The 12,695-nt window shown below is 32.7% G+C and overlaps 1 protein-coding gene across 1 annotated transcript in view; it reads left to right on the top strand.

Moving 5' to 3' along the window:
- Window positions 1-12,695, top strand: part of LOC129229717 (sushi, von Willebrand factor type A, EGF and pentraxin domain-containing protein 1-like) — a 37,399-nt gene that overhangs the window by 13,612 nt on the left and 11,092 nt on the right. Inside the window, exons 5-6 of the mRNA XM_054864081.1 lie at window positions 2,927-3,055; window positions 11,162-11,332. Coding sequence (XP_054720056.1) covers window positions 2,927-3,055; window positions 11,162-11,332 — 300 coding nt within the window. The remainder of the gene's footprint in view (window positions 1-2,926; window positions 3,056-11,161; window positions 11,333-12,695) is intronic.

A 12,695-nucleotide genomic window follows, 5' to 3' on the forward strand; every position in this document is an offset into this window, starting at 1 on the left:
CATGAAATACACCGCCAACTCAGTCATTACCAGCCGAGGACTGCAGTTTCGTGCTTATTAGCACTCATCAGCCCGGCATAGGAAAGTGACAGAGCTGGAGATGGAAAACCTCTTAAGGAAGCCAAGAGGGCCAAACAAACTGGTAGCTAATATAGAATTAGCACAGACCAGACGAGTGACCGAAGCAATGGTTCGGTTCCAACTCGAAGATTGAAGGTAAGGCATGGTATACCATGCCTTGCCTTCAATTCTATATTAGCTACCAGTTTGTTTGGTACTCTTGGCTTCCTTAAGAGGTTTTCCATCTCCAGCTCTGTCACTTTCCTATGCCGGGCTGATGAGTGCTAATAAGCACGAAACTGCAGTCCTCGACTGGAAATGATTGAGCGGGCGGTGTATTTCATGTACTATTTGCATGTACTTTCATTGGCTATAACTCTTTTGTTTTTAATATTGTTGTAAAAACCTTCTCAAGTTAATTCGATATTAATGTTACAAATGACAAAGTAACTATCCGAATTCATAAATGATCCTTCACATTTAAATACTTTTGTACTTTTTTGGTCATCTATAATCAAATTTATCACTCTCCAGGACGTGAAGTAAACCGGCCGAGACACCGGAATTTCGTATGAAAACCGGGACGTCTAGCAAGCCTAGGGGCCATTCATTAATTACGTAAGGATGATTTCGGCAATTTTTGACACCCCCTCCCCCCATGTAAGGGTAAGTAAGATTTTTCAAACCCCTCCCCCCTATCTTACGTAAGATTCCATTTCTTTTTCCAAAATAATAAATAACGCATCTGAGATCACCTGAACAGTGGCGTATCTAGGGAGGGGCGGAGGGGGCGGTCCGCCCCGAGCGGCACTTTTGGGGGGGGGGCGGCAATTTCACACTTTTGATGCGAAAAAAATTAACGCGTTTCCCCAATTAGTAAATCATGTTTTTGATTTTTTTTTTTTTTTTTTGAGTCAAAAAAAAAAGATTTTTTGCGTCTAAGGTTGTGGTACGACTTTGACAATAAAATTACTCAAATACACAAAGCACGTGTTGGTTTTGTGGACATCTCAGGATTATATTGTTTGTTTTTTCTCTTCCTGCGTCTGAAGCTACAGACTGAGGGCGGTGTCACATTTTTCGGGAAGGGCAACCGGAAGAGTCTTCCTATCCCTTAACGTCACCAAACAGCCCAAAAGTGCAGTTTTAAGAAACATTTCCAAAGGATAACTCCCACCCCATATCTTAACATCTAATCTTTTAGCCTAATATTGAGTTTTTAAAATTTCAATACTAACAAATTCCCGAGGGCGGTCAAGCCTTGACCCTTCCTTTAACGTGGTTAAAGATAGTCTAATATTTGTATTAAGGACATCAACTTCGTATTTTAAAATCCCTATTGCATCCAATGTCCCCAAAAATAGCTTAACGTTGGGTTTTTGAAACTGAAATTTCAGAAAAATTTTAAGGTTGGGACCCCAAATGTGCACGAACCTAACGTCATCACAGTTGGCTCCAAATTTCGTTTTTAGAAATTTCTAAGGGAAGCCTTCTTTTCTCAGGGATGAAGAGCTTAAAATAAGCCACTGTTTCGAAAAAGATTTCGAGTGGGAAATCCCCCTCCGAACTCTCTCTCTCATGACGTTGTCCGTCTAACAACGGCTAAAGTTGCGTTTTTAGGACGTCATGTTCAAAACGTTTCGTAGGGAGACAGGAAAACCATCTGACTTCCCAAAATTTTTGGAAATAGTCAGAAATTTATGCCGTGAAAGGTAGCTTACAATTCCGTTTTTGAAACTTCGGCATCGGAAAATTTCTCTAGAGATCGCGTATACGTTCCCCATTCTCCTTAACGTCATCAAAGATAAACTAAAATTGATTTCAAATTTGAAAATATTTAGGAATTAAAATCCAGACTTTGTTGGAGTTAGGGGAGACCCTTACGCCACTAGATACAGCCTACATTTACGTGCTTTTCAGTTTAGTTGAAAAGCTTTCCGGACAGCGCCGCTGAACCTTCCCCAATGTCTTCACGTATCCAAAGATAGCCTAAAATTGCTTTTTTAAGACTTCAATTTCGGAAAATTTCCTTGCGAACTCCCAATACTCCTAACGTCACCAAAGAAAGTACAAAACTGATTTAAAAAAAAAAATCTGGAGGGAGCTCAAAGCCTCTTTTCTATAAACCGTTACCAAAAATTGCTTAAATTAGCAATTTTGACTTCACTTTTAGAGCTTTTGGTGGAGTTCTGAATTCTTTTTTTTTCTTCTGCAAGAAAAATAAGAAGGAAAAAAAATATTTTTTTCCTTCTTAAAATCTTTTAAAAACACTTTTGACTTTTAATGTATGAACTATTTCCTATCAAAAGAGCGGCAAATTGAGGAACCGCCCCGGGCGGCAGAAAGCATAGCTACGCCACTGCACCTGAATCAATATTAAATTCACTATTATTAATGTTTTTCAAAACCTTTTTGTGCAAAGAAATATTTGCTAAAAGGAATCTAGACTGAATGTTTTTTCGACAAATAATTTTTGTATATGATGCGATACTAATTAAGAATAAGACACGCTATACACATTCCTTTATTATATTTTACATTATTCATTCTTTGAAAAACAAGTAAAAAACAGCTCATCCTAATACGTTTTTTTACCTCCCAGAAGCAAATGAAATATGATCCCTGCCAAATTACTTGACCGCGCAATTTCTATTATAAAATATCGACATCGAAAATATTACGTAAGAATGGGTCTGACCTTTCCCTCCTCCTTGAGTAAGGATATGTAGATTTTTCCAACCCCCTCCCCCTCGAGACCCTTACGTAATTAATGAATGGCCCCCTGCCTATGAGCAAAGTGAATAAATTAATCTATTATTGATTTTAAACATATTACGAATTCATGATCAATATGTATGTATTTTAGTTTCCTATAGCAGCGAACATTTCCTGACCACCATCTTGGATATCACATCGCTCAGTGAACAGCACTCAGGACAGTACACTTGTGGTGGACAATATTTGAATCCTACGTTCTTAAATGTACGTGTTGTAGGTAAGACCGTTTTCCCTTTTTTTTTAAATCATAGGTGACAATGTATTGACACCATTTTTCTGTAACATTTTCCAAGCTTGAAAGTTGAAATAGCTTACAATTTTCTTCAAAGTTTATCGTATACAGAGAAATGCCAAAATAAATACCAAGTATAGTACATGCTAATAGGCATGTACTATATGTAAATAACAGAAGCATAAAATCTACCAGACTAAGTAATGTGATCATCATCACTATATCAGACGACAAGTTTTTTTATTTTTTATTTCTGCAAGGTTTTTATAGATCAGGCACTTCTGCTACAATGGCAGGATATTTTTTTTACCTGCGCCACTCATATTTCAGTAGTGTACTATTATATATGCACTTGAGTTGTTACTATTACATATGTTTAGTTCCTGTAAAGAAACTAAAGAGAAACTCTTAAAGTATTCCTTAGTTATCCAAAATTGAGAAATAATAGGGTAAAAGCTTGGAATATGGGGTTCTTTTTGTCTTTTGTCACCTACATGCTTAAGAAAAAGTAATACAATTTAGAGAAAAATTTGTTCAGGGTTCTGGAATTAAGATCATATGAATTTAAAAGTGTAAAACAAAAATTTTAGCTACGAATTTAAATTTTCAAAAAAAAAATCAGAAATGATCTATTTATACTAAAACCATGAATCGTGGAATAAAGTAGCAACACGTCCGCCATGTTGGGGCAAAACGATGTTTTCTTCCAACGTCTGCTATGGTGAAGTAGCATGTTTTGTTTCTTGATTGTGGTTTCTTATTAATTCTGTGTTAATCTACAAACTGAAGAAGAAAAAATACTTAGCTTCAAATTGCGTATTTTACTCGATATCGTGCTCCATCACATTTTGCGCGCTTTTCTAATCTGATTTTCAATTTTAATCACATATATTAATTATTCTTGAAATTGAGTAAATATTGAAAAAAAAAAAATGCGTACTTAATTTTAACACAGAAGCAGTTTTTGCTAGTAAAGTTTTAATTTTCAACGTATTAGAGCGATCCAATCCGATTACTAAAGCAATATAAAACGAGCTGATGTGTCATTTCACATCACATCACAGGATTTCCTTTTGCGCCAATTTAATGATAATAGCGCCTTGGAGTAAACAAGGAAACATTTAATATTTTCACCCCCAGTTTCTTGCGAACCGAAGCAAAAAAAACGTTTTACACAGATTTATTTCCCCATTATTGGCAATTTTAAATGTGATTCATTGGTTAACTCTTTAAATATCACCAACATTGGCCGAATTAAAATCATATTTAAAAAATAAAAAATAAAATAAATGGAAAAACATTTGGCGATTTTTTTAAAAGTTGGTGACAAAACTTGGCGGCCATAAGTTTGAAGAGATATCGCCAAGAGTTTGACAAATTATAACACCACTTGAGTTAGCATTGAAATTAACAATGATTTCCCCACAAAAGGGGCAAAAGACCCTCTTAGGAACATCCGAATGCAACCAAAAGGAGAAGTGCACAACTAGACCCCACTAGGAGTCTACGTACCAAATTTCAACTTTCTAGGACATACCGTTTTTGAGTTATGCGAGATACATACGTACATACGGACGTCACGAAAAAACTCGTTGTAATTAACTCCGGGATCGTCAAAATGGGTATTTCGAGTGTATGTACGTTCCTAGGCATATATCCACATGTGGTCGGTTCGGAAAAAAAACTCAACATTCATTCGGGGGTTAACAAAGTGGAAATTTAAGCCGATTTTTGAGTGAAATTTTTTTCATGAATACAATACTTCCTTTTTTGTAAAAGGAAGTAAAAAATCGGAGCTTTAAAGCAAGCAAACCTGATGAATTCCAGCGGTAACGAAAGGGCAGTTTTACAAAAAAATCGATACATTTCTGTCTGTGAGCATATCAAAATACACATTTTTCCAAAAACTGATGCTTAGACTTTTATACACATCACAGTAAGTTGCTAAAAAAGCCAAAGCCAAGAATGTTTTGTTAGTAATTTTTTTTTTCAATCAAATTTAAAAAAACGGTAACGGAAGAACATTTTTGCGACATGATTTTTACACTATCATGCTCTCCCCAAAAGTTCAGCCAAACTATAAAAGGGAAAATTCTGTAAAATTTCGGGCACATACAATGTGTTCAATCATTACAATTTCACCTTTAGTTTCTAAAAATAATTATTTTGAGCATTTGAATTACGCATTTGTTAAGGGTAACGGAAGGACAAGAAGTCCAAAATAATTAAACACTTGGTAAATTTCAACTTACAAACATTTATTCAGCTAATACAGCAGTATGAAACAATATCTAATGCCTGAGCCAACTGTTGCAATTCTGAATTCTTTAAATACTCAATAATTTTATCATAATTCATAGAACATTTATATTCTTTCTCAGCAAACACTAAGATCATTCCCACATTATTACGCATTTTCAAACAAGATACTTCTATTTCTTCTTCTTCTATATGAAGTACTTGTGCAACATTGCTCTTTGTTAATTTCTTTCCCTTCCATTCAACTAGCAAAACTTGTCCGAACGTTAATAAATACATTGGCATTTTGATTTGGTGTTTTTGATCAGCTGTATCTTCATTTTCAACAGTATTTATTGACTCTCAAAGTCAGTCTGTTGACTTTGGAGTGAAATCTCCTTCAATTTGTTGAAGTACTTACTATATTCAATAACATAACTTGTTACAGGATTCAAAAAGCGCATATTTTGTGTGTCAGGATGAGAATGGATGTTTTTGGATCCTTTTTTCTCCATCTTTTTGAAAGTTGATCTATGAATTTACCGATCTCTTCGCAGTACGTTTAACGGTTAAATCAATGCTCTCAACAGTCTTTTCCTGTGACTTGTGGCAACAAATCTGAAAGCAGTTTCAATATTGTATTGTTCCAAAACAAATTTAAACAAATGTTTCTGCATGAATTGACTTGTCATATAACAAACATATCATACCAAAATGATTTTCACATGCTTAGAAGTTTTTAAGTGTAGTTTTCATGATTTCCATCACATGCAATAGAAGAAATAAAATCACGAAACAGTTTTTAATAATTTTAAACTAAAGTTAAATTTTTAAATAAAAGCCCTCAATTTTCATACATATATTACTTATATATGTTTTAAATGTGACTAGGGTAAACTGACCAGTGAAGGAACACTGAAGCACAATTTCATTTTTAAAAAATCCTAGTAACTGTAAGTACTATACTGTTCAGATCGTGATAGCTAAAACATTTTAATTGATCGATGTTGATATCTAAAAAAAATTGCGAGCACTTAAATAGTACCGCTTCCGACTCTTTTAGGTGTTTACAGAAAAATGATGCAATGACCCAGTGAATGAACACGATAAATTTTGATTTAAAAACAATTAAGTACCTTTGAGATATATCTATCCATCCACCTAGCTCTATCTATCTACGTTATCTCAATCTATCTATCTATCAATATATCTATTCATCAATCCTATCTATATATCTGCCTATCTATCTTTCTGTATCTCTATCCATCTATCTATATCACGGTCTGTCCATTTATCTGTATCTCTATTCGCTATCCATCTATCTTTTTATCTGTATATCTACCTATCTACATACCTATTTATCTATCTATATATCTATCTATATCTTTATCTATCTCCCTGTCAATCTATCCATCGATCTATCTTCTTATCTGTATTCTAATCTATCTATCTTTTATCTATTTACTTATTTACCAGTACCTATATATCAATATATCCATCTGTCTGCCTGTCTATCTACTTATCCATCTACCTATCTATCTATCTACTTATATATATCTATCTACGTTTCTATTTACCCATCTATATATCTCAATCTACCTATTTATCCATCTCTGTACATCCATCTATATCACTATCTGTCTACCAGTCTACCTACTTACTTATCTATCTATATACTAATATATCAACCTGACCTACCTATCTATATCCGTCTATCTATATATCTCTCTATCAGTCTATCTACCAATCTATCTACTTATTTATATATCTATATCTCTATCTGCCTATCTTCCTATCTATCTGTCTATTTATCTATTTTTCGATCTACATACCTATTTGTATCTTTATATCTATCTGTCTACCCATCTATATCTATCTGTCTACCTATTTATCTCTCTCTTCATCTATCTACATCGATATCTGTCTGTCTATCTATATGTCTAACAATCTATTTATCTACCAATCTATCAACCAAATATATATATCCGTCCATCTCTCTATCAGTCTATCTACAAATCTACATGCCTATTTATCTATCCAATCTATATCTCTATCTGTCTATCTACACATATATTTATGTCTACCTATCTATATATCTATATCTCTATCTGTGTATATCCTTATATATCTAGCTATCTATCTTCCTATCTGTCTATTTATCTATTTATCGATCTACCTACTTATCGGTATTTATCTATTTATTTATCTATCTTTCTATCTGTATGTTTCTATCTATCAATTTATGTACCTATATATCTATCTACAAATCTATATACGTATCTATTTATCTGTTTACCTACCTATATACCTATCTATCTAGTTAGCTACTTATTTATCTATCGATACGCCCTTCTCGCTATCTATCTGTCAATCTACCTATTTAAATATCTATCAATCTACATATCTATATATATCTATCTATATACCTGCATATCTATTTACTAATCTCTTTATCTACCTATGTATATATCTGTAGGTAGTTAAGTAACTAGATAGATGAATAAGTAGGTAGAGAGATATTTAGGTAATTAGGTACATATAGATACAAAGATATAGATAGATATATAGGTAGGTAAATAGAAAGATAGAGATATAATAGATAAACAGGGAGGTAGATAAATAGATAGGTAGATAGATGTACAGGTAGATAGGTAGATATTTAGATAGATGTACAGGTAGCTAGGTACATATTTAGATAGATATTTAGGTAGAGATAGATATGTAGGTAAGTATACTAGTAAATAAATAGATAGGTAGATATACTTGTAGATATGTAGAAAGATATGTATGCAGACAGATGGAAAAATAGATAAAGAGATAGGTAGAGGTAGATAGATACATAGGTAGATACAGAGATAGATAAAAATATAAATAGGTAGAGGTAGGTAGATGCATAGAGATATAGATAGATAAAAATAGATAGGTAGGTAGATAGACAGAAATATATAGGTAGCTAGGCATATCGATAGAGATATAGATAGATAGATAAATAAATAAAAAAATTGTGTAATGCAATATAATATGATATGAAATAATTAAAGAAAACGAAAAAAAAATCAATAGTATGCTAAAAAATGTATTGTTTGGAAAGAAAAAAAGTAATGAAATAAATAAATATCAAATGAAATAGAAAAATAAATAAACACATAAAGCTATCTGCCTTACAAAAAAGTACGAAAATGAAAATATATCAAAGAAATTTCAAATTTATTTTTAAATCAAAAGAAATTTTGTACGCAAAAAATTTTTTTCGTACGCATTGGCTGAACACTCCTCTGCCTGAAAATTTACGCATTCTGCATTGACTGAAACAATTTAAATCCATAGCCTAAATATGTATACTTAATTAACCTTTCGTAGAGTTAAAAAATAAAATTTATAAATACAATTAATATTTATCAAAATAGTTGCATGCGCGAAACCAGCCTTATAATTTTGTAAGAGAAAAAAAGTGATTCACGGCAGTAAAAATTCTATATTTTTTCAGGAAAAAAATACTTGATGAAAGCAACCAGTTAGGAGTCAGACAGCTTAGAATATCAATAAAAAAAAGCTTTTTGTAGTGAACTTATTTGAAAAGAAAAATTTGGAAGCTTATTTTTTAAAATATATTACGAGTTTGTTCATTCACTGGGAAGTGTTCAGCCACTGGTCGGTTTACCCTACTAACTTTATGCAATAGTTTGTTTTGTACTAGCATTCTAAAAGTTTAGCCTGCACCAGCTTATAGTTAAATGTCCTTCCATTACCACATTTTTTTGTCCTTTCGTTACCATTAAAAACCATACAAATTATACCTATGTTAAAATTCTAACTATGCCTCCTTGACAAGGAACATAATTCTGCTTTGCATAAAAAAAAAACATTAGTTTCTATACCCAATAGGTACTTGGTGAACTAACTGAGATGTAGTATTTTAGTAACGGAAGGACATCAAATAGATACCTTAGTAATGGACCTATTTCATAGTTGAAAAAATAAAAGAGTACCAAAAAGTTTAACTAGACATTCAAAAGATAAAAGTTAACCTAAATATTATATGCTGATAACAAGTTTATTGAAGTTACAGTATGTAACAAAAGAGATTTTTTGCTCTGTAGAAACGCAAAGAGAAAATTTGATTTTACACTTGATTTTTTAAAATTCATCAAACTATTCGGGAAAAACAAGTTAAGATTTAAGAAACTCATTTATTTCTGAAGAGAATGGTATACGGCAAGTGACAGAAAATTATTTTTTTTTTAAATTCAAGTGTCATGTCTCCTTTTTCCTGGAATTCACCAGGCCTATAACCTACACAATGGGGTCGTTTCCAAAATTTTAAAAGTATTTTTTTCTGAAAGAGCATGCTTAAGAACATAGAATCTGACCATTTTTTAAATAATTTCTTTAAGTTTAATGTTTTTGAAAAATTACTTAAATCGGTGCTCTTTCATCGTTTAACGCTTCTGCCGATGACATCACAAATGCTGAAGTGCCACTTAGTGTTGTCATTCACGGTCCAAAATATTTAATTCGCATCTTTACTCATGTGTATTGGCAACGACATGGGCGATAGCAAGCGTAGAGCGCAATATTTAATTCGCTTCTTAATTATCACAACGCGGAAACGCGGTACAAAGTTGCGCCATAGTGCATCATTTGTGACGTCATCAAGACCACGCCTTGTTTAAAGAATCGGACATTAAAAAATAACTGTTGGGAAAATGAAAGTACTTTCTGAGTCCATGTTATTTTTTTGCTTATTCTATCAATTTCAGTGACAAAAAGTACTACTTTTGGCTGAAGGAAACAACCCCATTGCAAATCAAGCAACAGTTTCTGGTCACAACACAAAGCATCAATCCTTCAATGCACTAGTTCCGATATTCTCCGTAGATGTCGAAAACAAATAAATGAATAAATAAAAAATACAGAGGTACCCTAAATTTGGAAGCCCCGACACATGACTGCAGTTTCTTATGAAGCCAAATTTTCATAAAAAATATGAATCAACACTTTATCATAAGGGGCAGGTAAAAGGCAGAATCTGTAAAATGACCACTTTTTGGCATTTTGTCATTTATTTTTCGTTAGCTTCATTGCACGAACTTGGTTATTTGGTTTCTGCTGAAAAAAAAGCGCGAAAAAAACGTCAAATTCCAACATTTTCTTATTGTTTGAATGGAATCCAAAACGGGTTTCTTCAAATAACTCTAAAACTCATTTCTGCAGAACCTACCGTTTACCTGCTCACGGCAGAATGAGGTTGTTTCCAAAATTTTAAAAGTTTTTTTTTTTTTTTTTTTTTTGAAAGAACATGCTTAAAAACATACGATCTGACCATTTTTTAAATAATTTGACTAAGTTTAATATTTTTAAAAAATTACTTAAATCGGTGCGCTTTTATTATTCATGTTTCTACCCGATGCATCACAAATGATGAAATGCCATTCAGTGTTGCCATTCACGGTCCAAAATATTTAATTCGCATCTTTACTCACGTGTATTGGCAACGATATGCGTTGATAGCAAGCGTAGAGCGCAATTTAAATTCGCTTGCTGATTATCATAACGTGGAACCGTGGTAGAAAGATGCGCTAAAATGCGTCATTTGTGACGTCATCAAGACCACGCCTTGTTTGAAAAATCGGACATTTAAAAAAAATAACTAAAAACAACTGTTGGGAAAAATGAAAATATTTTCTTGGTCTATGTTTTTTTTTTTTTTTTTTTGCTTATTCTATCAATTTCAGTGACTAAAAGTACTACTTTTGACTGAAGGAAACAACCCCATTGTATTTAAAAGTATAGTTGAATAAGCAAATTATTTTGCAAAAATGATATTTTTAGAAGTTAATTTTTCTCCTGTAGAATCGAAAGAGAGTTGCCCGTTGTTTTCAAGAAGTGGAAAATATTTCGTTCATTATGAGGAAGACAGAGCCTCTTTTCATTGCAGAAAAGATAATCAAAAGCTGAGAGGAGCAAGCGTTTTACTGTGCGATTCGAATGGCCACTGGTCTGCCGAGCCACCTGATTGCATAGGTATTTCTTTAACTATTTTTAAGAAATTCATTTGTTGGTATTCTGTTGTCATGCTTTTGTTAGTATTCTGTTGTCATGCTTTCTTTTTACTAGATGAGCAAATATAATAATTAACCTGTTTATTGAAAATATTTGAAACCATGAGACTTAGTAGATTTTCCATAATTTTTTTAAAACTTGTTTCTAAATTTTATGAAGAATTTTTAAATTTTAGACGAAACGTAATTCTTTTCCCTTTTTTTATTTCGGTATTGAACATTTAGATAAATTATGTAACGTTTTTAAATATACTTTGGAAGTAGCACTGCATTGTTACAGTTAATAACAATAAACATTTATTCGCGATTAAAAATTTTATTAAATCTCTTAAAGAATCAATGATATTCAAATAAAAATTTTTTATATAGAAATTATTTAATTGTAATTCCTTTTTAAACTAATGCTCTTGACGTTGACTTCATTTTAAACTCAAAACTATTGTCTTTCTAAATTTCATATTAAAAGTTAGATGTTCTTTATTTAAACCTGGTTGCAAGAATGTAATTTAGTACTTGATGGCAAATTCTTTACTATGTCATGCAGTTTGGATAGCGCAAACCCTTATAGCTTTGTTTGTAGAGTAATTTATTTGCAATATTTTTAGGCTAAATTCTTCCAAAGAGTAAAGTTTCAATTCAATATAAGTTTTGTAGATGACTATTTTGTTTCTTCAACCATAACCAGTCAAATGATGGTCTTTTACCACTTACACAAGTTCCATTCATCTATCTTCACTTTTATCACAACCTGAATTTACCCTCTGAGGGGAAAAGGAGAGTTGTCACAGCGGTCCTTAACAGAATATGAAATACCACGTTACGATTGGCAATATATTAACACCCAAAACTACGGAAGGTTGACTCCCATAACCTCCAAAGCCATTTGCTTTGACACATTTTCTTAACCAAGAATGAGTAACAAATAACTTCGAGGTACGAGCTTTAATTAAACTCTACATGGCGTACTTTTATACTAGGTTACAAACCCATAAGACTTAAGCAATTTGTCTAATTATGTCCATTTTATGTCTTTACATCTCCGATTCATACCTATGTGTTCAAGTATAATGATGTAGCAGATGGACTGGATAAGAAGGACTTATCCCTGCCGCAATGTCCTGCTGAACCTTTGTCATTCCGTGAAAATTTCTCCGAAAATAAGGCACTTATTAACATTTCCTGGAAACATATGCCATTCCATCCTTGGCATCGTGCCTCTGGCAGAGCTGTGGACTTTGGAGGGGACCGGCAGGACCAGACAGCTTTGCATCGGTTGGCTTCTGATCACTTTAGGTCTCTAAAATACTGTTGTTGTTGCTTATCCT

This window comes from Uloborus diversus, chromosome 9, assembly GCF_026930045.1.
Source record: "Uloborus diversus isolate 005 chromosome 9, Udiv.v.3.1, whole genome shotgun sequence".
Lineage (NCBI taxonomy): Eukaryota > Metazoa > Arthropoda > Arachnida > Araneae > Uloboridae > Uloborus > Uloborus diversus.